The sequence below is a fragment of the Drosophila kikkawai genome, chromosome 3L, assembly GCF_030179895.1.
Source record: "Drosophila kikkawai strain 14028-0561.14 chromosome 3L, DkikHiC1v2, whole genome shotgun sequence".
In the NCBI taxonomy this organism is placed as follows: Eukaryota; Metazoa; Arthropoda; class Insecta; order Diptera; family Drosophilidae; genus Drosophila; species Drosophila kikkawai.
The window spans coordinates 4,416,072-4,440,679 of NC_091730.1; the positions used below are offsets into that span (position 1 = coordinate 4,416,072).

The 24,608-nt window shown below is 39.7% G+C and overlaps 3 protein-coding genes across 6 annotated transcripts in view; 2 read left to right on the top strand and 1 right to left on the bottom strand.

Annotated features, from left to right (window-relative positions):
* LOC138928324 (uncharacterized) overlaps window positions 1–24,608 on the top strand; it is a 59,948-nt gene that overhangs the window by 1,423 nt on the left and 33,917 nt on the right. The window lies entirely within an intron of this gene.
* On the top strand, window positions 1,086–2,584 carry LOC108079829 (uncharacterized). The gene is made up of 2 exons (XM_017174327.3): window positions 1,086–1,248; window positions 1,307–2,584. Exon 2 carries the CDS (start codon window positions 1,313–1,315, stop codon window positions 2,360–2,362), a length of 1,050 nt encoding a protein of 349 aa, XP_017029816.1. The 5' UTR covers window positions 1,086–1,248; window positions 1,307–1,312; the 3' UTR covers window positions 2,363–2,584.
* Window positions 1,834–24,608, bottom strand: part of dar1 (dendritic arbor reduction 1) — a 33,160-nt gene continuing 10,385 nt past the window's right edge. The window contains exons 2-6 of the mRNA XM_017174324.2: window positions 11,703–12,285; window positions 10,200–10,951; window positions 9,296–10,055; window positions 7,210–7,269; window positions 1,834–3,155 (exon numbers count right to left, since the gene is read on the bottom strand). Coding sequence (XP_017029813.1) covers window positions 2,965–3,155; window positions 7,210–7,269; window positions 9,296–10,055; window positions 10,200–10,951; window positions 11,703–12,285 — 2,346 coding nt within the window. The 3' untranslated portion in view covers window positions 1,834–2,964. The remainder of the gene's footprint in view (window positions 3,156–7,209; window positions 7,270–9,295; window positions 10,056–10,199; window positions 10,952–11,702; window positions 12,286–24,608) is intronic.

Below are 24,608 nucleotides of genomic sequence, written 5' to 3' on the forward strand. Positions count from 1 at the left end.
TTCACCATTATCTTTTCTTAAATGATTTCAAATTGAGCTTGTTTTAATTCCATATTTATATCGATTTTAATCGATATTTTTTTGGTGAATTTTTCCTTTTAGCAAGTTTGGGTTATAAATAGAGTATTCCATCGCTTTCCTTGCTTCCTTCTTGTTTAAGAAAACCAAAAATACCACACATCATCTTTGCCAGAATATAATCCCCTAATTAATTGCTTTAAAAGTGGCATAAATTTATGATAAATCAAAACTGGTTTCCCCTTTCAAAAAAAATATGTAAAGCTTCTCTAAAATCTCTCCACAACTGATATGATATACTTTTTCCCCAAAAGCGAGCAGCAGGACGGGGCACAATTTTTATCGAGCTCCAATCAAAACAACATGACGCGCTCGATTCCGAAATGCAGGCAGACAATTGAAATTATTATTGTTATTTTTAACAATTTTTTTTTCTTTTCGGGTCGGTAAGGGGTAGGGGGCAAAAAAGACATTTGCTTGACATGTTTGTTTCGTGTACAAAATATTTTGATAATGATCTCGCGAGCTCCGTACAACAAAACCCAATTTTGTGCCTCCAAGACATGGAGACAGACACACTCACAATTCTCATCTAAATGAAATGATTGTCTGTAGGAAAACTTATGACTGGAAAACTGGCAAACGGGGAAACTTTCAATGATTTTTATATGTTTGCCTTTCGAGGCACGTATGGGGGAAATGTTAATAATTGTTTAAAGTCCAGGCAATCGCAATAAATAAGTGGCAAACACAAATCAAGCTGTGAATTGCTAATGGAATAGAATTTTTAAGCCAAGTACAGTCACGCTGACTTCAAGCATAAGTAGAAAAATGCCATAAAAGTAACTATAAAGGCCTTAACTTAATTGTTTCCGCAGACGCACTTAAAAAATTATTTAAAACTAAGTAAAACATTCTTTTTCTATTATAATTTATTTTAATTTCTCAAAAAATAAATGATTTTCAAGCCTTTTTAAAAGCTAATAGACTTTCATGTCAGCCCTGGAATCCAAAACGAGGGTCTCACTAAAACTTACCTGGTGGCAACGCTGTGCACAGCTAAAAAAAAACTTTATTCGTAGCACACGTGTCGGTGTTTTTGTCAAACTTATTTAGTGCTTTTTGCCCGATTTTCCATTGATATTCCAAAAATTAACACGCTCGCTCACAGTGATATTTGGGAATACAATAAAAAAAGTTTAAACCAAAAAAAAAGTACGTGTAAGACCGGTAAGAATTCTCCCAAAAGTCGAGACCAAGTTTTGTATAGTTTTCTTTACTTCCGAAGAACATCATGCCTGCACGCCAACCGCAGTCAGGAAACACTCTGCGCCGCAGCGCGCGGCTTGCCGGTAACCCTCTGCGCCGCAGCGAGCGGCTCCGGCTGCAACATGCTACTTCTACACCCATCCGTGCTCTAAATGCTGCCAACGAAAGGACACCGACCAACTCCTCGACCATTGCCACTCACTCGCGTTTCATCAATGCCCCGAGAAGGCGCTCACGAGGCTCTCGCCGCTGGTCCGGCGTGGAGGCGGCACGCATCCGGCAGGCAGCAGCCGAGGCACTAAGCGGTACACCTTCACCCAATAACATCATTGGAGACACCGGTACACCTCAACCAAGAGGTCCTGGACGTCCTAGACGTCATCCTACACCCTACCCTAGACGTACCGGCATCCGGCGGACAGCAGCCGCGGCACTTGGCGGCACACCTTCGCCCGTTGAGCCTGTTACCGTGAATCAGAATTCGTTCTTTGGCATGTTGGCTGGTGGTGGCTGGTCCTCGCTGGTCTCATTCAACCTCAATGCCAACCTGCCGTTATTGCGTCCCCTTCCAGCTCCACCGACAGATTCTGAGTGTCGTCTTGTCTTGGGCCGCCTCAGACGTGAGCTGCAGGACTTTTATCAGGAGCCGCCCGAAGGCTGCAGCATTGAGATTGTCAACGACAATATGTTCCACTGGCGGGCCAGTATTTCCGGTCCTCCGGAGACCCCATACGCGGGTGGACAATTTCATTTGGAACTGCATTTTGGCCAAAACTATCCCTTTGTAGCGCCAAGGGTTTACTTTCTCACAAAAATCTATCATTGCAATGTTGCAGCCAATGGACATATTTGCCTGGACATATTGAGCAGAGAGTGGTCTCCGGCCCTGACCACATCCAAGGTGCTCCTGTCGATTACATGCCTGATGGCAGATCCCAATCCCGATGATCCATTGGAGCCATCGATTGCCAGCTTGTACAAGCGCAATCGCAGTCAGCACGACCAAACGGCACGCTCCTGGACCTCGCTGTATGCCAAACCCGGACAGGATCCCCAAAGTCCCGCCTTTGACTAAGGCCGTGTGGTTTTGGTTTTTCACGAATGTTTTATTGTTTTTTGTGCCAGCACTTTTTGGTGGTTGAAAACAGTATACGACACTTACATATGTAATTGATATATAAATACAGAGTACACGAGGATACACACTAGCTTTCCAAATTCATATTTACCATCTACATAGATCTAGTCAATTATATGTGAAGTGATTCAATATATTTATACACGTGAGCTAAACCTATGCTAAGCCTAAACCTCTTTCGTCTGGATCTTCTGGTGCGGAACGAGCTAAGATTTATATAGGTTTATATATACTAGGTTAGGCGGTGTTAGTTGCTAGAGTAGGATGTCCGTCAAGCAGGTGGTAATTTCATTTACTTAGCCTACTTTTTGAGTTAATTGAGTTGCTGGATATATGTATATAGGGTATTATGGTGGCTATATCCTTACACTGGTTAGCTGCGTGTCTAGAAAGTAGTGGTTTTTGTGGGTGTACCATGTAGTAGTTAACCTTTTTTTAACTAAACGAATTCATTTTATCTATGCTAAAGTCCTTTGGATTGTGGTTGTAGTGGTTGCTGTTGATTTTGTAGCTGCTCCCTCCCCCTGGGGGGCCCGCCCTCATTTGTTGTTCTTCGGCAAATGCCGCTTCATATGAAGCGCCAGGTGATCGCTTCGCGCAAAGCTCCGCTCGCAGACGATGCACTTGAAGGGCTTGGCTCCGGTGTGCTTCCTGTAGTGACGCGTCAGTTCATCCGATCGGGCGAAGCGCCATTCGCACTCGGGCCACTGGCAGGTGTACGGTTTTTCACCTGAAATTGGGAATAAAATTGGATTTAAAATTAGAAATTATTTAAAAGAAAAGTGTGAATATTTATAAAATATTTATTATATATTTATTTTTCCTCTAAAAATCCCTTGTGAAATTTTTAAAAAATCGCAGCAAATTCAGATTTTTTTAACAAATAATTGAGAAATAATTGATACTTCATTGTTTTGTTGTCTTTAGCAAAATGACAACAGAACAGCAGCTGCATTTGCCACACAAGTTTACATGTTATGCATTTTGTACTTTGTGATTTCTATTGCCAATTGTTGTTACCAAGTCAAGGCATTTGGCCAAAACCAAAAGGCATTCGCCGCTGTATTCAAACCGAAAAAAAATTCCACCGGCCGGTGAGCAAAACTCTTTGTTATTTTCAACTATTTTTTATGACTAACCCCAGAGCCGTAAACCCCTTCCCCTTCGTTTATGCGACATAAACATAAACATTCGTGTTCAAATTTAAATTGAAATTGAATGAAATAATTATTGCGGTTGGAGATTTGTGACTGAACTTGACATTTTTGGTTGTTGGAGACAGCGGATTGTGGAGCGAATCGAATGGATTATCCGTGGACAAGCTGGAATTGGTTTTTGGTTTTGGAGAATTGAGAGTTTGGCGCTGAAAGACAGCGATTCGAATGGGTCAAGAAATTAAGGAAATCGAATTTTACAAATTTATAAATATTTTGCTTTGGTTTTTAAGAGATTTTTAAAGCTTTAACAGCTTAGACAACTGATTTATTCTTTAGCTTTTATGAATATTTATTTAAAATGATTTATTATATAAAAATAATAGCAAAGTAAATTGATTTATCTTTTTTTTTAAAGAATTTAAATAATTTTGAATTCAATTTTAGTTTATTTCCTTTTTAAATTGAATTTAAAGAATTTTTATTACATTTTAAATAATAAACTTTCCCTCCCATACATCCAGTTTTCATTGCTCTCACATACGAACATTTTTCGAACCCATCTCGATTTCGAGATCTCAGCCAACATCAAAGCAAGAGGCTGCTTTGGTTGTTTATTATTTTTTGTACATCGAACAAACGCACAAATTTTGTTTGGTTTGATCGGATATTTGGGATATTTTTCGGCGGCCCTCGAAGCCAAGAGATCTCGAGTGGCACTCAGCTGACACTTTGCCGGGGATTTTCGGATAGAAACCCAATGCCCCTCGACTCGTGGCGTGACTTATTGGTTTATTTAGATCTCTTTTAATGAACTTAAGTGCCTCGAGATGCCTTCGAGTTGCCGGCCTGAGCATAATCGCGGGCTTAGACGGCCACGTGGGGCATTTGCATGTGGAAATTGCCAAAGCGAGTGACTCATAAAGCAGATATGGCTAGGTTTTAAGCTGATATATTTTTTAATTTTGAGAAATTTTAGTGTAACTTACTTGTTTAAAATTATATAAAATAAAAATAACCATTTAAAAGACTTCAAATAATTTTAGATTTAAAAAGCTCATGAAAACTAACTCAGAAAAGCTGTTTGAGTTTATCAAATATTTTTTTGATTTATTTATGTTTTTATTTTTAACTTTAATTATTCAAATAAAGTATAAACCTATTATTTCTAGATGTAAAAAAATTTTTCTTTAAATATTCCAACATTTTAGAATTATTTTAGCCATTTTCAACAATTTTTAATATCTAAAAACTCTCGCCAACACTGTCCACACTGCCTAGAATCGGCCTAAATGGGCAATAAGACCTCCCCGGCCGTGGGAATTAAATTTGGCAATGATCACAAAGGCGGACTAACAACAAACAAAAACAAACCAACGGACAAAAGTTATGTAAATGTTGTTTTGTAATGTGCGATGAACGCAACGCGATAAGCCCGACGGAATTACTTCATAATTTTCCTTACGGCCGCGATAAGGCCACTCGGCGGCAATATAAATAAATTCAGGCTCCAATCGCGACTCTGGACGAGAGAGCCAGAGGCTAGACCAGACCCGAACCGACTAGGCCCAGCCAGACCTCCTCCAGTCGTCGCTGGGCATAAAATCAAACTAATTTATGGCAGCGCGAACATATTAGCAAACAAATCAGTACAAAATAAGCCAGTTCCGAGTCCTAGGGACAGGGTACCCGAGGCCTGGCACTGGCCTCCAGTCTCCCGAGATACGATACGGGAAATTTATGCGTTCGCCGGCTGCATAAAGATTAGTTACCAAGTGATTTTCTAATCGACGCAGCCAGATAAAAACAAAAAGCCCAAATAAAAATGACAAATTTACGAGCCAACGAGGGTTTCTATTTTTATGGGGAGAATAGAAGATGGGAAAATGGAAATTGAGGCTAAGGAAAGTGGGCGGAAGGCAGGAAAAGAGAGGAGTTTTTATAAAGAAAATATATATATTTCAGATCGAACTAAATATTTTGGTTTTTTTTGCTATTTATCTGAGCATCTCTGCTGTTAGTTTTCCCTGTGGCTAATGGACACCTTCTTCGGCAGCCAAGGCAAACGAAAGACTTGAGCAACGAACTTGACTTGACGACTTTGACAAATATTTGCTGTGGAAATCGGTCGGCGGTCTCCCCACCATTCCAATATCTTTTCACTGCAAATATCTCTACACTTCCCAGCCGGGCGTTGCTAATCAGCAGAGACAACAGTCTGGTGGCGCCTCAAAAATGGCATGAAAAATATATATGTGTGTGTGTGGCGCCACGGGGGGAGATTTGTGAGATCTAGGAATGAGCCCATGAATGGGCTGGGCCGCCACGGAACGCTGTTAACTAACTCGAAAGCCAAACAAACGGACAGCCATCAAACGGTAGCCCAGCTCTCGAGTCAAGGAATTGCGAAATGCAGAGAGAGAGAGCAAGATCGAAGTCCAGACTTCGTGCTGGCCGCCAGCCAAAAGCTCCAAATAACCTTAAAGAACCCAAGGGAATCGAAATTCGAACCCTGTGGGTTTTTTATATACTATATACGGCGACCTTTACCGCCTCGATGGGCGTTAACTTTATCAGTTAAGTGAAAATCAGCGAGCTGCGCACAAAAAAATCATAATAATAAAAATGTTTTTAAGGCAGCAGTTTTAAGTAGCGCATAAATCAGTTGGTCATGTGCGATTAATAAAACAGCGGCTGAGGAGAGATGGGATTCTTGCTTTTATGATTATTATTATTTTGTTTTCCTCTCTCTCTCGCATTAAACGTGCGGCCCATAAAACGAAGACAGGTGATCAGCCCAAACGGGCAACGGAACGTCAAGTGTAATCCGAGCAAGGAGGAAATGCAGGCCAAACGTGCGCCCAGCTGATGGCGTCGGCGATTGGCGATCGCTGATGTTGCAACTGGCAAACGGGCCAACTTGCAACTGACCACAAAATAAGGAAAAAAAACGAAGGAAAAACGGAGCCTCAGCCACAAAAACAAACCGTACAAATCACGATTTTCGCTGTGGTTTTGCCTCCGTGGTGCAGAAATTGAAAATCAACGAAAATCGGAACACAGAAAATAATTTTTGGGAACTATTTTCAAAATTAAAATAAAGGATTTTTTAAGGGAAACCTTTAAAATGTTAAATATATTTTTTATAATAATTAAAACTGCCAAGTATATTATTTTGGATTTATTTTTAAAACATCTCTTGCCTAAATTTCTCTCTAAAATATTTTCTTTTGCTCGAAAAATTTATTTACATTTTTTTTCGGGTTCTTAAATTTCTCTTAGTGCCAGACACTCGCAGAAAAAAAGGCGCTCGAAGCTCTCTGGGCCTTGGCAAATTATGTGCTGGCAACTACAAATATGAGCGCGCGAATTAATCAAAAGGCGACGGTTGCCCAACGTCCCAAAAAAAACCAGAGAGTGCAGCTGCTTGCCAGTGGCTCATCGGTGCTTCAGTACATATATATTTATATTTTTTAAGCTTTAGTTTTTCGCAGAAAAGCAGCCCACATGCGAGGACTGAGGGATTGCAGTGGTCCAGACTGTGACAGGGGGTCAGACCCGGGGTCATCGAGAGTGGGCGGTTTTAGTGGGCAGCTGTTTTTGGTTTTTTTTTTTTAATGGAAAACTCACCCGTGTGGATCCTTTGATGGGCCTTTAGATGGGAGCTCTTTGTGTACACCTTGGAGCAGCCTGAAAGAAAGTAGAGAATACATAAAGGTTGGGATAACTATAAAAAATATATTTAGATATTATAGAAAAAGAAATAAGACCTCTAAAAAATAATGGTCTAAGCTTATGGCTTTCTAAAGTGCTTGGACAGTGGTTCCCAAAAATCTTATCGGATGCTGTTAAGGCCACATTAGAGAAGCATCTCTCGATGGCAAAAGCCAGAAAGTGGGTCAGGCGGGCGTGGTCCTTTTAATTAGCAGGTGAAAGTTGCACGAGATTCACTTGCAACAGACAACCTGCTGTTTGCAACACCGCCACCGCAGAGCTGGTGACATTTATGAGGCACTTAAAAGGATGCCACGAGGATTGGGTCTGCTGATCTACCGATCCCCGCACGTACTCCAAGCAACGTGCTGCGAAACACAATGCCCCAATGCCAGTGAAGAATGTTGCTGACAAGCAACTATCAAAGCAAGCAACTTGCAACTAGCAACTTGCAACTAGAAGATAGTTCTGGCAACTCCAGCAGGGAAAAAGTAGCTAATAATAACTACAAGAAAGTATTGACCAACAAAGGAAAAGCTTAGAGAACTTGGATATAAACTTATAAATAAGTAAATACATTTTTAAGAATTTTATTAACAAAAGAAAATTCCAGATTTGGCTACTAAAATTGCCAGCACTGGCAAACCTGCAACTGAAACTTGCAACGATCGACAGTTGAACAGTTGGACAGTTAGAGAGATACCTAGATACCAAAATTGTGAAGCCAAATTCGCAGCCGAATCGAAGGAACTCCAGACATAACTCACTGCCAAGTATCGGTCTGATGCGTGCGCTTATGGCATAATAACTTCATTTAGACAGCTTTTCTGCTGGCTCCGAATAGGCATAGTTGTCTCAAAATGGCCATGGCAAACGTGTCAGACAATTGTCAATTATTTATTAGTGGCAACGCACGTAGTCGAATCGCAGCGAGTTGAACAAGGGACATTCAGACACTTGGACAAAGACTGGGATTTTTGTGAACCGAGTCTGGGTTTTTGGCTAGACATTAGAGTCGCCTTAAGTGCTTTCAAGCCCCTCTAATAGTGATCCAAAGCGATAGCTAATGGATAGAGGCGATAGAGCGGGGGAATTCTATTTGAAGCAGAGAGCACCCCGAAGAGTTGGGGGAGATGTGATCTCATCTTTGGTGGATTCTTGATTTGATCTTGAGGCGATTAAGCTACTTGGTTTGTAATGGCTCAACAGCAAGAGGTTTTTTTATTTGATTTTATTCAAAAGCTAAATTTAGAATCTGTGTACAAGAGATGCTGTTAGGTATTTGAAAGATTAATTGATTGATATTATCTTTCTTAACTTTACTTTGAGGAAATAAAGGAATAATATATACTCTTCAGTTAATTACTTCCCTAAACTCCCACTACATTTTCTCCCATCAATCATCTATAAAAACGCTTTTGGCCTGGCCACGAAGGAAAGCTTGCAACTGTAACAAAGGTGGCTTGAAGCTCTTACATAAATATGGCAATTGCCTAATTAGAATTACAAAAAAGGCAATAGAAAAAGCGCCACAACAGCGGCAGTGACACCAGCTAATAGCAACTGGGAACTGTCACAAAATAAAAAAAAAGGTAAAACAGAAAAAACAGACGAAGCCAGAAAGATAATAAATAAATGTATAGATAAATAGAGAATAAATAAATGCCGATTGGAAAAACGCGCCACGCATGAGCAATGAGGATCGCACGTGGAAGAGATTGGTGGCTAGAAAGGGGGTCTTAGAGGGGTCTTAGGGTGTCTCAAAGGGGGTGGTGTAGCCCCCACTTTGTTACGAAAAGTGTCGCAAAGCGCGCGAAATGATAAACGAGAGAAAAACATGCAGCGCATAAAAACGAGAGATGAGGAAACGCAGTGGCCAAGATCTTTAGACTTCAACAAGCTCTTTGAGTTTCTGCTAGCATCCGCTATTTATGAGATTTATTTCCCTCTTTCGGATATATCTTAAAGATATATATAATACAAAAAACATCTTTAGACTCACCAACAAAATCACAATGGTGAATGCGTCGCTTCTCCAGCTCGGGATTGTTCCGGCGATTGTAGCGCACTGTGCGAACGCTCATCAGGCTGGCTATGTGAGCTGCCGTTCCCGGCTGATGATGCGAGTGCCGGCCACGCCTTCCGCCTCCTGACGTGCGAGGGGTGGGGGGTGGTGGCTGCTGCTGTTGCTGCGATTGCTGGGTTTGTAGCTGCTGTTGCTGTTGTTGCTGCTGCTGCACTGCAGCAATGGCACTGGCGGGCGTCAGAGTGGTGAGCGTAGAGCTGCCACTCCCCGTGACACCAACTCCTCCTGCTGCTCCTCCTCCTCCCAACAGCTGAAGCGTGGGCGAGTGATTGACCAAACTGGGACACAGTCCACCCAAAACATGACCTTGTTGATATGGCGGCGGTGGGGTGGTGCGTCGTTGGGCTGCTGCTGCAGCGGCTGCGGCCACCATTGAGGATCCTGGACTACCAGGATCCGAGCTGGGCGGCGTTAGAGGTGGCACAAACATGTGGCGACTGGCGGAGGAGGAGGAGAGCGACGAGGAGGAGACTGACGAGGAGGACAGCGAGGCCGAGGGGGTGCTAGGCGCCGCCGGAGGGCACAGCTGTTGCAGCTGTTGATGCTGCGCGTGCTGCTGTTGCTGCTGCTGCGTTTGCTGTTGAGCACCAATTTGAGCTGTGGGCGTGGCAGTGGCGGTGGCTGCCACCGCGGCGGCAACTGATGGCGGGTGTATTTGGTATTTGGTGTGGAAGGTCTGCAGAGAGAGAAAAAGAGTTAGAAAAGTTAAAAAAATATTCCAATAATTCATAGACTTAAGCTTTATTTATTAGGTAAACTTTTAGTGTATATTTTTTCTCAATTTTCCTACTCAATCTCGGCAAGTAGAGGAATCACTCACCTGACTGCTGTGCCAGCTGTAGCCGTAGGAGTTGCTGCTGCTACCGTTGAGATAGCCGCCGCCGCTGGTTCCGCCGACCAATTGAGATGCGTACTGTTGCTGATAGGAGGAGGAGGTGTTGCTGCTGCCACTGTCGCCGGGGGTCGTTACCGCCAGCTTGGGGCTGCTGCTGCCACTGTGCTGCAGATGCTGCTGTTGCTGTTGCTGCTGCTGCTGCTGTTGGTGTAGCTGCAACTCCACCACCTCAACGGCGGGTGGCAGGCCGGACAGCGCCAGGCTGGGATGATGCTGGTACAAGTGCTGCTGCTGCTGCTGTTGATAATGTTGCTGATAGTGTTGCTGCTGCTGTTGCTGGTATTGCTGCTGCTGGTGTTGCTGCTGCTGCTGTTGCTGTTGCTGCTGCTGATGTCGCTGCTGTTTCTCGGTCTTGATCTCCAGGGGACTGAGCAATGGTGTGGAAAAAGTCTCCAGGAGACTCTCATCGATTGCCTCCATCTTGACCTGCGGCAGTTGCGATGTTGCAGTGTCGTTGTTGTTGTTGTTGCTGCCACTGCCACTGTTGCTGCTGTTATTGCTGCTACTGCCATTATTGTTATTGTTGTTGTTGTTATTCCCACTGTGACTGCTCAGCATGAGAGCATTCTCGGGATCAATATTTTGGATTGAGGTAGTAATATCATCCCAGAGCACCGGTCGCTGATAGGGATCGTCCAGCGGATCGGCATACAGAGCAGCCTCTTTGTTTTTGGTTTCTAAAAAATTGAAAAAATAAAACAAACAGAAATCGAATTATGCAAATAATCAATGATTAGGAGGTACACAATGAAATCTCGCATATGCATGAAATTTCCAAACAGCTGCCGATTTGTTTGACTATTTTTAGAGGAAGATCTAACAATAAGAAATAGATACTATTTGGTATACAGATGGGGCTTTAATCTAGAGATGGTTGCTAGACAATATTTATAGTTTTATTATGAATATTTTTATAAACTTTTAAAGGAAGATCTAACCTTTAAATTGGTGATATTTAGCAGAGAATAAATAGTATTTTTACGATTATTTTTCTAAGCGATTTTTAACAGGCATGAACCTGCAGCTATTTGATTTTTTTTAAATTTCCAAATTTCCAAATTTCTTCTCTATTTTTTTTCTATTTATTTTTAATATCATTTCTTACAGCTCATTCCTTGTTCGTCGATTCCCCAAAACATATTTCTTGGCTTAAGCCAGCGTCTCCCGCTTGTCTACATCTTTTTATTTATTATTTTCTTGGGGTCTCAGATTTCACATTTCGGCACCGGACCTCAAACAAGCTTGCCATTGCTGGGTGTTTCTCTATATTTTACTATTGACTTGTGAGATTTCACCATGCGTGTAATTTTGTGGGCCCAAATGGAGCCCACACACCACACCATAGCACAACGAAATACCTTAAAATTCCACTAACATTTCTTTTTAATTAATTTAAATTTTAAAAAGGAATTCCTCCCTAAAACTCACCATACAGATACTCCTTGTCACTGCTTCCGGCAGTCGTGGCTCCACTGGCCGCTCCATAGGCCAGAGCCACTTCGTAGGGCGCTCCATCGTAAAGCGGAGCGCAGCCGTACGCAGAGTTTGAGTTGGAGTTGGGTGAGCCGGCAGGCTGAAGCTGCTGCTGCTGGTCGCCGGGGTAATGGGGATGCGGATGCCATGGCTCTACCGCCGTTGCTGCGGCAGTTCCTCCACTTTCGCCGCTCTGCAGGCTGTGGGCATGGTGGTGCTGCTGCTGTTGGTGCAGGTGGTGGTGCTGGTGGTGATGCTGATGCGAATGCGAGTGATGGTGGTGCAGGTGATGGTGGAACTGATGCTGTTGATGGCTGGCTGTTAGGCTGTTGTTGTTGTTATTGTTGCTGGTGGGTGTCTGGCTGCCGTTGCTGTTGTTGCTGCTGCTGTTGCTGCTATTGTTGTTGTTATTGCTGCTGGAGTTGTTGTTGTTGTTGGCTGCAGCAGCAGCGGCTGCCAGAACCTCCAGCTCAACATCAGCGGGCTCGATTTTATGCAGACGTCCCATCAGCTCGTGCCGATAGTCCAGCTCCGGGGACTGTAAAAAGGAAGAGAAAAATCAATGAGCTTTGAGATAAAGATGCACAGAGAAAAATTGAAGATCTAAGATTTTTTGAGATATTATATTTAAAAAAAGGTTTCTATACAAGACTTAAGGTTAAATAATTAATAAATATAATATAAAAATTACCTAAACTCTAATAACTATTTTTTTAAAAGCTTTTTAATATTTTAAATATATTTTTAATGAAATGCTAGGATTATTCTTTTTTCCTAATTAATTACAATACTTAAAAATTAAATTGAAATTATAATAAAACTGTTATCTAATTTTTCTGGGTGTTATTTTAAGCAAAAGTAGTGAGCTGGATACCTTCCTCTACCTCTCCAACTCGAACCTGGTCGAGCTCTAACTGCCCCGCTTCCCTCCCATAAATTTTGATTAAACTTTTATCGCCCTGCAACACTTTCGGCTGCCACTTGAGCGCAATCTGGAATCAAATCCCCACCGCGTTGCCACTTATCTTTACGTTCATTTCTCTTCTCTCTGGCTTTTGTTTTTTATTGCATTCTTTGCTTCAATTTCGTTTTGCTTGGCTCTGAAATTTGTTTGTTGTTGTCTGTAGATTTGTCGTCTGATTTTTTATTTTTATTTCGATTTTGATTTTTATTTTTATTACCCACGGAGCTCCAGCTTCGACGGGATCTTAATGCTCATGCGCTTTTCGAGAGCCAATGCAAGTTCGTTGTCTAAGTCTTTCGTTTTGAGTGCGACTGGAATTTGTATACATTTTTGTATATTTTTTTCCCTGAGCAAATGAGAACAAATAGAAATACGCTAAAAACGAATGCTTTTGTCATGCTAAAAAAGAGTTTTTGAGGCCTACGAATTGCTAATTCCGTAGATGATTTACACATCAACCTCACTTCCTTTCCTTTGCTATTTTATAGAATTTTCTTAAGCTTTAGTTTATTTTTGGTTTGTTCTGTTACTTGTATCTCGAGATTCTTTTGTTTTGATTGGCTTTTGTTTTTAGTGAACAGTTAATTTATGGCAACACTTAACGTTGTTTAGGCAAACATAATAATCATTTGGCAAATTAGTGAAATTTTTTTATGAACCCCAAAAAACTCAAAACCAAAGCCCCGAGAGTCCAGTCCCAGGCCTCTCTCGCTGCCTTTCACATGCAAATGATGGGGCCAAGGGCCCATATATCAAACAAACTGTCGATCAGCAAAGGCCTTAGCCATAAACCTAGCTAAAAAACCGAAAACGAAAATCTGACTCAATTCGAGAAATGCTCGACACTGAGTCACTCCCCCGAGCAAATGTGTGTTGCCTCGTTTCTGTTTTATGAGCTGAAAATTTACGAGCGTGGCAAATTATTTTAGCTGCAATATTTTTGCGCCAGCATTTTTCATTTTATTGGCTGCGGTCGCTTTATTTTCTTTTTTTTTCGGGGCTATAGACTTTTCGTCCAGACCCACACAAATGGTACCTACTTCTTTTTTCTCTTTTGGGGTTATTTTTTTGGGTTTATTTTTTTGTATTTTTTGAGTAATGTTTGCTCGCCGCTGAGGTCAACATGGCGTGTGATAATTTTAATAGATTTTTGTAGCGTATTTTTGTGTGTTTCCTTACGGGTCGTATGAGTAATGTGCAGAGCATGGTGGCCCAAATAGCTAAAATCTATTTTATAGCTTGTAATTTTAGTTTTTAATAGAGGAAGGAATAATTTACTATAGATTACTTATTAGAATATGTATTTTTTTATATTTTTTATGTATTTCTTAGATTATTTATTAAAATATGTATATTTTTTAGAGTTTTTCTTATTTTTTCAAGGCTAAATATAAATTTTATTTTATTTTATATGATAACTTTGGCTTCTGTAATTTTTTAAAAATTATAAAAAAATTAAAAGAGATGTTTTTTGTAGAATAATTGTTAATTTTTATATTATTTTAAGCTTTTTATATATTTCTTTTTCTTGCTATATATTAATTTATGTGAAAACTATAACTTCTGTAACCACTGTGTGGCTTTCCACGAACCAAGTTTTCAAGTTTTCCACTTGGCAAAGGTTCTGATGGAGCATTTAGTGGGCTCCCCACGCAAATGACCTCATAAGAATGCGTAGAGCGTTGCCTTGGCAGGCTTGCGGAATCTTTAAGTGGCTTAGGCTTAGGTCTCCCCACCATTTCGCTTCGATTGGACTTTGGGGCAACCGAGAACTGAGACCGAGACTGCGAACGGTAACTCTTTGACAGCGACAAGAACCACAAAACATGAATTTCAATTATGAACCTGTTGTTCTTTTGGACACTTCTTTTGGGTCCCTTTGGGTTTTTGCTGGTGAAATTATGTCCAGGTACTTATAACTTCAATTTCTTTTTGAGCCGCAGACTGGCACGCCAAGTTATTTTTATTTATTTATGATTCTTTTTAATTTGTTGTTGCTCAAAATGCCGTTGTCAGTGATCGCTTCTGACGGCAGAGAGTCAATAAATGGGCATTATGTACGTATAAAAATTTGCATAAATTGTTTAGGGGAGTTGAAATGGGAGTTTTTTAACCATTTGTCTGTGGATATTTTATGTTTTTGTTTATTGATTTGACCCATTTAGAGTGTTGATGAATTGGGTCTAATGTTTAAGCTGTAAAACTGCAGTTGGGGCTGTCTGTGATTCATATGCAATGCAGAGGTATGATTTATTCACTCGCTTAAAAATTATAATAATATAATTATTAAAAGGGTCAATTGCTGGGGTAATCGTTTTTAGAGAGGTGTCATTGTGGGTTTATTTTGAGGTGCCTAAAATTATGATTTATTGACAGAACCTTCATAAATTATTAATTAATTAAAAAAAACAAAACAAGAAGTTTTAGAAAATATAATTGGTAATTTATTATTTAATTTGTGAAGCTAAAGCCTTGCCATTTTATTAAATTGAATTTGAAATTTTCAATATTCCCCTTAAAAAATAATCAATTAAGTTTGTAATTCATTCTCCCGTTCCACTTTCCCTTTAACCAACTTTGTCGGCAATTTGAAAAGCCAGAAACAAAGGCTGCATTTTCACCGAATAATTTGAGTGTGGATTTTTCTGCGTCTCGAATTCGGCATGCCCCGTTTCGAGTGCATTTTGCGGCTGTTTAGCGATTCGTTTTGGTGATTTTTCATAGCCATCTCTGACTTTTATGTGGACTGACAGACGCTGGCGATGACTGGTGGCGGCTTCTGCCGTGCAACGTGCAACCTGCAACATTGCAACCTCGACAGCAACAGCAAACTCCAACTGCAACTGCAGCTTCATTAGGTGCAGAAAAAAGCTCTGTGGCATGCCGCTTTGGCATTTCTCATTCTCAGGTGAATGGCAGCCGAAACGTGAGGAGTTGCTGCCTTAATGGCCAAGAGCGTTAAGTGCATATAAGCACACAAATAAAGTTGTTAACTATTGTTTAACGCCACCACCACAAAAAGGAAAACAAGACATTGTTGTAGCAACACATGTACTTGGGGCACCGCAAACAAGACACACAACACACAGCAAAGCGACAATATTTATATGAAAAAAATGAACAACAAAATAGAGGAAAACAAGCAGAAAGCATAAAAAATAATGACAAACATAAATATCAACTTTACGAGTGCAACGTGACTTCATTTAAAATCGAACAAAATATGCAAAATAAAGCGCGCGCACACACTGGTGCGTGGTCAAGAACCCCAGACCAAATTTGGCACTTGCTGCTGCTGCTGCTGCTGTTGTGAGAAACTCTCGGTGACAAACAGGGAAATGAAAAAGAAATATACACACAACTTACACACAAATACAACACAAATAATGCCTATAAAAATTAATAAATTTTATGTTCCATTATACTCGCTTCTACCCAGCTTTGGCAGCCGCTTTGCATTTTAAAAACCTTAAGTCGAGTCGAATCGAGTCGCTCGAGAGCCTCGGGAGCCATTCGTTCATTCATCTGACATTTCTTTTCAATTTGACTCTATCTATTAACAGCCATCAATATGCCAAAAATAACTATATAAAAAAGATGTCAAATTGCCAACTGTTTATTTGATATTTTTACTATTATTAATTCAGGCATTTGCTGAGCCCCAGCTTGACTCTCCATTGAGCCGATATTGAGCCATAAAATTGGCCATTTTGCGTTCGGTCTTCGCGGCTCTTGACAGCTGCGCATAAAAGTTGCTCCATAAAACTCGTAAGAAATGGGTCCAAATCATATCAATAACAAAAGGCATTTTCAACTGCGGGAGATAATAAATTAAATGCCTAAATGGTTCGACAAGAATTGGGTTATAAAAAGTATAAGAGATATCTGTGAGCTTTGTGTCCCACACATTTGGAGATTCTGATGGTCAAGATTTGTATATAATTGGTGCTGTAATATGAAAATATGAATAAAAGGTTGTGGGGTATTTACAAGCCATATTTCTTGTTTCTCCCTGTGAGCTTTCTAAAGCAACTTGAACTTCATTAACGGCACGTGCCGAATATCGTTTCATCTGCTGTAATTCCCCTCGAAAAACTCACACACCCACCTAAAGACAATGAAAGTATGCTTTTTGTGATAAGGCCAACACGCTTATTAACAATGGCTGCTGCTGGCTGGCTGGCCAGATGTATCCGAGGGATAAGCAGAAGTAATTGCTAGGCCAAGACACCACAAAAAAAGTATAAAAAAAAAAGAGAAAGAAGCCCCAAATGAAAGAAATTCGGAAGAGGTTAGCACTATATAAGAAAAAAACATTAAATAATCTATGGATTCGACTTGGCTTATTGTTCGAAATCCAATCGCCAATCGCCACTCTGGCCCCCAGGGCAGACTTCAATTGAGTGCAAAATAAAAGGAAAAAAATAAAAAAATTTATATATATTTCCTGAAATTTGTTTAATGAAACGACCGCTAATGCCAGTGTTTTCAAGTGAAAGTTTCCATTAAGGCAGGAAGCGGTTAGACTTGACTTGACACATTCATGGGTGGAAAGGCGTTGTGTGCGGCCAGAACAAGTTCGTGGCCTGAGTCTTTCGTTTTGGCCGTACAAAATCAATGTGAAAATAACCCTCAAACTGGAGAGTCCCATAAAAGCTAAACGCTGCTAAACTATTAAACTCAGTCTCAAGTCCAGAAGATCATAAAAATAGCTTAATTTTAGCCTATATAATATATAGCCAGACGGTTTGTTTTGGCCCTGACTCAGCGGCGAAAAGCGATTTGCATAAAAAATCGCTGGCAATTATTTTATTGGACCAACCGCCCATAAATCTTGGCCAACAACGAGGGAGAGAGACACAGAGAAAGAGAGAGAGAGAGAGATCGATTTCGAACTATGCCAAATATGTTTTCCGCATTTTTCCTTTTGGTCTTTTTTCCTCTGACCAAAATATCAGCATGGCAAATCAAATTTGGAACAGTAGTTGGATCGCTCTTAGCCACGACAAGTGCAGCCCATGCTCGACATGCGTTTTGCATCGTTTCGTTTGCTATTTCCCACATTGTGAAATGGCCAACTCCCTGGCCCAAACCCGATTTCCCGTCGAGCTAAATGTCACCAGGGGACTGTGACTGTGTGTCTCTCTCTGCGCGATTTGGAGTCAATTTCTGGGAATTGCATTTTGTGTGTCCATTTGAGGGGCTTACAAGGCAAGCACTTTGCATTTGCTTAGAGGATTGATTTGCATCGAATGGGTAATGCCCTGTGGGGATATAGAAGCACAAATTTTAAGGTAATTTTAAGACTTGAAGGAAGGCCTAAGAGGCTGAGACTCCCCTCTTGTTCAGGTCTAGACTCCCTGCTTGTGGCTCGCAGGCGTGTAGGTATTGACAACTCTGGCAGCTACCTGCTACCTGTGGCCAGCTCTTTACATGGACATGTGCCGGAGATGGCGAGAATCATTTACACGCAAGCCAGGAGAAGGGGATGCTGCTGCTGATGCTGCTGTGCAGCTCATGCAGTGCGGGTTTTGATTCTGTTTATTTGCTTGTCGCCAGCCACAATTTGTCGGCACAGCTGGATGCGTCTCCCTAGCCTCTTTTTTTTAGTTATTTATATTTGGTTATTTGGAGTTTGGCTATTGGGAGTTGGCCTTTGCTTTGGCAGCTGCAAGAGATACCAGCTCCAACTTTAACACCTTTATCTGAGGCGAGCTCATCAATTAGGTAAAAGAGCACAAGACGGGGCTCATAAATATTTAAAGTGTATTAAAGGCTAAGGGAAAAACGAAGAGCGGAAAGAGTGGAATTTGGGAAAATCATGAAGGCTTAAAATGCACAGCAAAAAATTTAATTGAATATAAAAAAGGGTAAAATATTTGGAAGAAATTTAAAAACAAAATCTAGAACTACGATAAAATTATAAAAAATATTATAAATTATAATTATATATTTTTTGTTTTATTATCAAATATTGTTTCTCTCAATAAATAAAGCCAGAAAATTCTCATAAAAAGGACAAAATAATTGCAAAAATAAAAAAAATTATTTACATTTAAAATTTCCAACTAGAAATAAATGTTTTTTTTTAATTCACAGCTTGTAATTATGTCATTTTTAATATTTTTAGTTTGAATAGTTAAAAAATATTTGTTTCTTTCTGTTAATAAGGCCAGAAAACTCTCAAAAAACCCTTAATATTACCTTAAATTAACTTCCAATTTCCTTTTAATATCTTTCAACATTTTTCCTCTGTGTAAAGGTAGAGGGGAAAGTGCTGTTCGGGGGACACGGACACACAAGGTGTCAATTTGACATAAATGGGTCTCGTATCTTCTACTCGAGCCACGCTCGTGTCGTTTACATAATTAAATGAGGTTCACTCCCCACCCGCCCTGCCCTTCCTCTATATCTTCTCTACTTCTTTTTTCTATTTTTTTCTAATCGTAAAAGAGGCGCTAAGTGCCTGGGTAAACAACAACAAGAACGGCACAAATCTCTCGAAAAGGTGTTAAAAGAAAAGCATGAAGCGTTTATCTCGCGGTCTCTATTTTCAATTTCTCAAAAGTCCATTAAAAAAAAAATCAGAAATGCTGCCCGGTCATCGTTAATAGGGGCAGCTGCAAATAGTTCATCAGCTGCCACCTCAAAATATTAGGTCATCATCGTCATCATAAATTTAGTTAAGTCTCGCCCCCATCATATATCAGTTTAAGGATCCAATGGACCTTAAACCCTCAGCCAGAGTTCATCTTTATATAAAATACTATCTCTGTGTTTGACGTCATTCCGTTTTATTTTCCTTTCATTAGCGCTCGGGTTATTAACCACCTTAACCCCGCCGCCGTTCCCTTGTCCTTTGGGTGCCCTTTTAACACCTTTGTGCCTGCGCCGTTGGCATTGGCGTGTGCTGCCTTCGACGCGTGCGCTTGTCTTAAAAAAACAAAAAAAAACGAAGACAACAAAAATTAACTCGCAATGTCGGACATTGTGTATATATTTTTTTTCTGTTCGCTTTTTAAGTGCTTAAAGCAAAACGAAGGTGAAGAAGTGGTGGTAATGATGATAAAATTACAGGAAATTTAAAACGAAGAAAAATAATAGCAACTATTTGTTTAGAGTTAATTAGCAATTATATTTGGTAGTAAATAAGTGAATGAATATTTGTAAAAAAATATTTAAAACAAATATAAAGTTAATTAATTTAAAAAATTAAAAAAAATATTGTCTTTATAATAAAGTTCATCAAGATTTATATTTTTCAGATTTTCCCAAGATTTATTGAAGGTTTTTTTGTATGATTAAAAATGACATTGGTCTGATTTCAAGACTCTAAATTACAAGCAATCAATAAAACAATTATTAATAAAATTCAATTAAATTAAAGCACCCATAAAGCTTATGACAGCCAGTTACTAGCACTTTATTTAACGATTAATAACTAGAATTAAATGGTTATTAAAAACATGAACAACTTTTTTATTAAGGAATTAAAAATTTTAAGAGGAAATTGAAACCTTCATTTAATTATAGAATAAAAATGAAATAAAAATTACAATAAAATAAAGGGGTTAATAATATTATGAGGAAATGTAATTCCTTTTTTTTATTATATACTAAAAATTAAAATAAAATTACAATAATAATTTTATGATTATTATTTATGGACTAGGAGAAAGCCTGGTTTTATATATTAATTTCCCTGCTTTTCCGCAAATTCCTGACCCAGTTTTTCTTTTGCCATGATTCATTGGAAAAAGCTGTGCAATAGCAATCCCCAGCTGAAACACCATATACACCACATATATATTCTCAATTGGCGATTCAATGGACCTTTTCAAATGCCATTCATTATGCCACTAAACTTATTAGCTACAAATGTGTCGCCGCAATGTGTCAGACGTTCGTTCAGCTGCCCCAGCGGCGGCATAAATCACTTGCCAAAACCAGAAGCCACGACAATGGTTAGGATCGGGTCTATACCACAAACTATATACTCCAGAAATCGAAAAACACACGAGCACAATGCCTGCTGGACAGCCAAAGAAATGCGTTAATCAATGCAAGAGCCTAAAAAGGCCCAAAAATGGTCAGGAGACCAGCCCACAAAAGTCAGAAAAAATTTCCAGCTTCAACTTTAGTCGCCGCACGTGAGTCCCAGATGATTTCGCTGGACTTTTGGGGAGGGGAATTCCGAGGAGGGGCAGAGGGATACCCCACTTGCCGAAACATTTCAACTTCCTCATTTGGCACGACCACAAAAATAAACTTAATACTTGCGCCGCTGCTGCTGCTGCTGCTGCATTTGCCGAATCTGAATCGCACTTCATTAAGACTCTCGGGGTATTTGTTGTAAAAATAACAAACAACACAACACACAACACAAAATTTAAGCTTAAAATATTTGCGCTTTTGTTAACGAGTTGCAAAAAATAAAGAAAAAAAAAAGCAGCCACAATGGCATTTTGCGTTAATGATGCACATTGTTCAATGAAAATGAAAGCAAAACAGAGGCTGACACCTGCGTAATGAAGGATTCAGACAGGGTTGTTTTGTATAAAAATATTAAGTTAAATCAGTTGAAGTTAATAAAATATTAAAATAAATATATAAATATTTTAAGTAGATATTTTAATATTTTTAAAAACAATTTAAATATTTAAAAAATGAATTCTTTTATTAAAATAAATACAATCTAAGGGAATATGCATCTGTTACTCTATACTCCTTAAATAAAAATATTTAAATAATTATATAAATATTTAAAATAACAATTTAAATATTTTTAAAACTTCCAAAATTCATTTTTTATTAAAATATAAAAAATCCATAGAAATATGCATATGTTTCTCTATACTCCTTAAACCTGGACACTTAATTCCCACTTTGATTTATGCACATCTCAGCCCACTTTGACGTCAGGCTAAGCCTGCTCCTCCCTGTGCAGGTGGGCGTCAATTGGAGCAGCTGCATCCATCCAGAAACCCAAAAAAAAAATAAAGCCAAACAAACAACAAAACAAGCCACAATGATTGCCCGCTTCCTGCTCAAAAAAAGTGTACTCTCAAAGGGGGCGGGCAACGAATTATGCACTAAGCGATTGTCATTACAATAAATTTCGCATATTGTGCGCATAAATTTCGCAAAAGCTTCAAAGGAGCTCCCAGCAGCTGGGACATCCAAAACTGGAGTGGCAGTGAGTCATGTTGTCTGGGTTCTTATTGTGGTCCCAAGAAAACTGGGTCAAATTGCCAGAGAGACATTGTGCTTAGAAGACAATGAGTCAACGTGGCGTATACGCAATGTGGGCCAAGCAGCAGCAGCCACAGTAGTAACTTCTTCTTGGGCTAACCAAATGACATTTCAAGACTCGAAGACTGAGTTTTTTGGACTTTTTTTTGGGCAGCTGTCAGTCTGTCAAAACGTTTGCCTTATCGACATTTCAATTAGCCGGCGATCCCAGAGAGAAGTTTGCCACATTAACGATATGAATTGATAGTTGGCCTGTCAAAATCTTTTGGCACATATCTATTTCGGTTGACTAGCATTCAAATATCAACTATATATGTGTGTGCCACTTCGTATGCAGATTGTGTGGCAAGTTTTTTTGGGGTCTCCTTGGCTCCAAATGCCAGTCGGCCGGCTACTGTTTAACATTTTTCTTGATTTCTGTTACAGCAATCGGTTATATCAGCTGCTCATTCAAAAGTCTATCTGTCCAATTAAGCATTTATTTTGCGGCATTTAATTAGGCAAGATAGAGAGCGTTTTAGAGTGATGGAGTTGAGTTTTGAGTGCAAATATGACAGGGTTTGGGGAGTGGGAAAAGTAGCTAAAGAACTTGAATTAGAGTTTAAGATTTTTTAGTTTATTATTCTTCAGAGTTTAATTTAATTTTTATTAACCTCTAATCTACAATCTCCCCTGAATGTACTTTCATTTTCAGCAGAGATTTATAAACAAAGCTTTTGTTTATGGCTCATTTAGCTAATTTCACTTATTACCCCCGCCACAGCATCCTTCCGCCCTTCCTTCCAATTTGATTTATTTTAACGATCCACCCAAATGAGTTTAATTAAGCAGCAGAGGAATATAAACAAAACAAGAAATTCACTGCCGCTTTATTTTGCTTAATTCTCGTGTTAAATGCATTTAATTTAACTGTGACATATAAATTATCGGCAACCTTGGGCAATCCGAAGCGTTCTATGTAATTAAATAAATTGCCAGCCAGCGGGAAGGCAAGCGAGAGAGAAGGAAGTTAGGGATGGCAGAAGGCAATTATCGATAAACAGAGATATTAAGTATCGATTAAGGTTGATTTAAAAGGAAATTTAGCTATTTTTATACAGAAATTAATGATGATAAATATATAAAACTAAAGAAAATATAATTTATAACCAAACCCCGATATATTTATTGATATCTTATATCTTATATCCGCTCAGCCTCCCTAGTGAGTGTTTTTAAAAACAAATAAACCATTGTAACACAAGCTTCAGGGCACAAATATTTTGACGATCGGCTTGCACAATTAATAAACAAAAATCGTACAAAATACAGGGGCATAAATTATAAGGCTAACATATGTCTGAGTGCCTGGCTGGCTGGCTGGCTGGTTGGGACATTACCCCTTCGCCGGCTGAACTGCCCGCCAAATGCAATCACGACCGGCAGAAAACGCTGGGTAAGAAATCATAGCTCTCTCGCCGGGACAAATGCGGCATGATGGCCCAAGGGGACGGGCCAGGCAATTACCCACAACTGGGAAATTAAAATGCTGTATGCTGTATGCTGTATGCTGTATGCTATATGCTGCATGTGCAGGGGGGGGGGATGGGATGCGTGTGGGGGGCTCACTGGTGACCCCTTGAACCGACTGCCCCCGTACCGCCTGTCGCTGCTGCATAAAATATATGTGACAGCTTTGACACCAACAAACAAATAACCCATGGAGGCCCCATTCCCATCCCCCATCCCGCACTCAGCATTCACTCCACCTGAGGGTAACATCATGTCCGACAAGATTTTCGTTTAAAAAGCGAACAGGTTTCGCTTTTATTTTTCCACTGCGTGTGCCGCCTTAAGAGATAGCACTGTACTACAGGTCAAACTTTTACTCTTCAAGAGAGAAAAGATATTTAAGAACTACGAAAAAAATCTATTAAAATTCTAGAACTCTTTCTTAAAATCAAGCAAATAATATTTTAAAATATAATAAATTCCTTTTTAAATTTCCCAAATATTTTCTTTGTTAACCAGTGTAAGCCCAGCGAGAAAGGCAGCCCAAGATTATGCTAATTTTCGGCATTTCATTGAGGAAAAAGTCTTCGTATCTATGAGTCGCTGGGTGTGTGTGTGTGTGTGTAGGCATTTCATTGAGGCCAAGAGATATTTACGCAACCAGTTAACAGAAAACTCGAATCCCAAGTAGATATTAGGGGGAAGGCAGACAAAAGTTGAAACAAAACTCCCCAAAAAAATGAAATAAATCAACGGGCAGGCGACGAGGGAATAAACAATAATTTGGTTAAATTAGAAAATCGGTAACAAAAATCAATGATGCTGAAAATTTTCATAATAATAGCGTTAATAGCCATCATAACAACGGCCAAGAGTCCAAACAATGGAACGATATGTATGTCTGGACGGGGCAGGGAAAGGTGGGAAAAGATACTCGGCGGGAGTTGTTTTTCGGGTCTCTTTTTTTTTGGAGAGAGAAGTTCAGACTAATGGTCGACAAATTGCTGAATGAAAATGATATGGGAATGGTTTGTGGGCTTTAGAGTTGGATGAGATATGAAAGGGGGGGGACAAGGGGAAATATATTATGAATGTGTATGGAAAATCGGAATACGAAATGTTATATTAAAGAGTTGGGGATGCAGAAGGGAAAA

Excerpts from the sequence above, each read along its gene's own strand:
- LOC108079829 (XM_017174327.3), top strand. The coding sequence starts at position 1,313 with ATGCCTGCACGCCAACCGCAGTCAGGAAACACTCTGCGCCGCAGCGCG.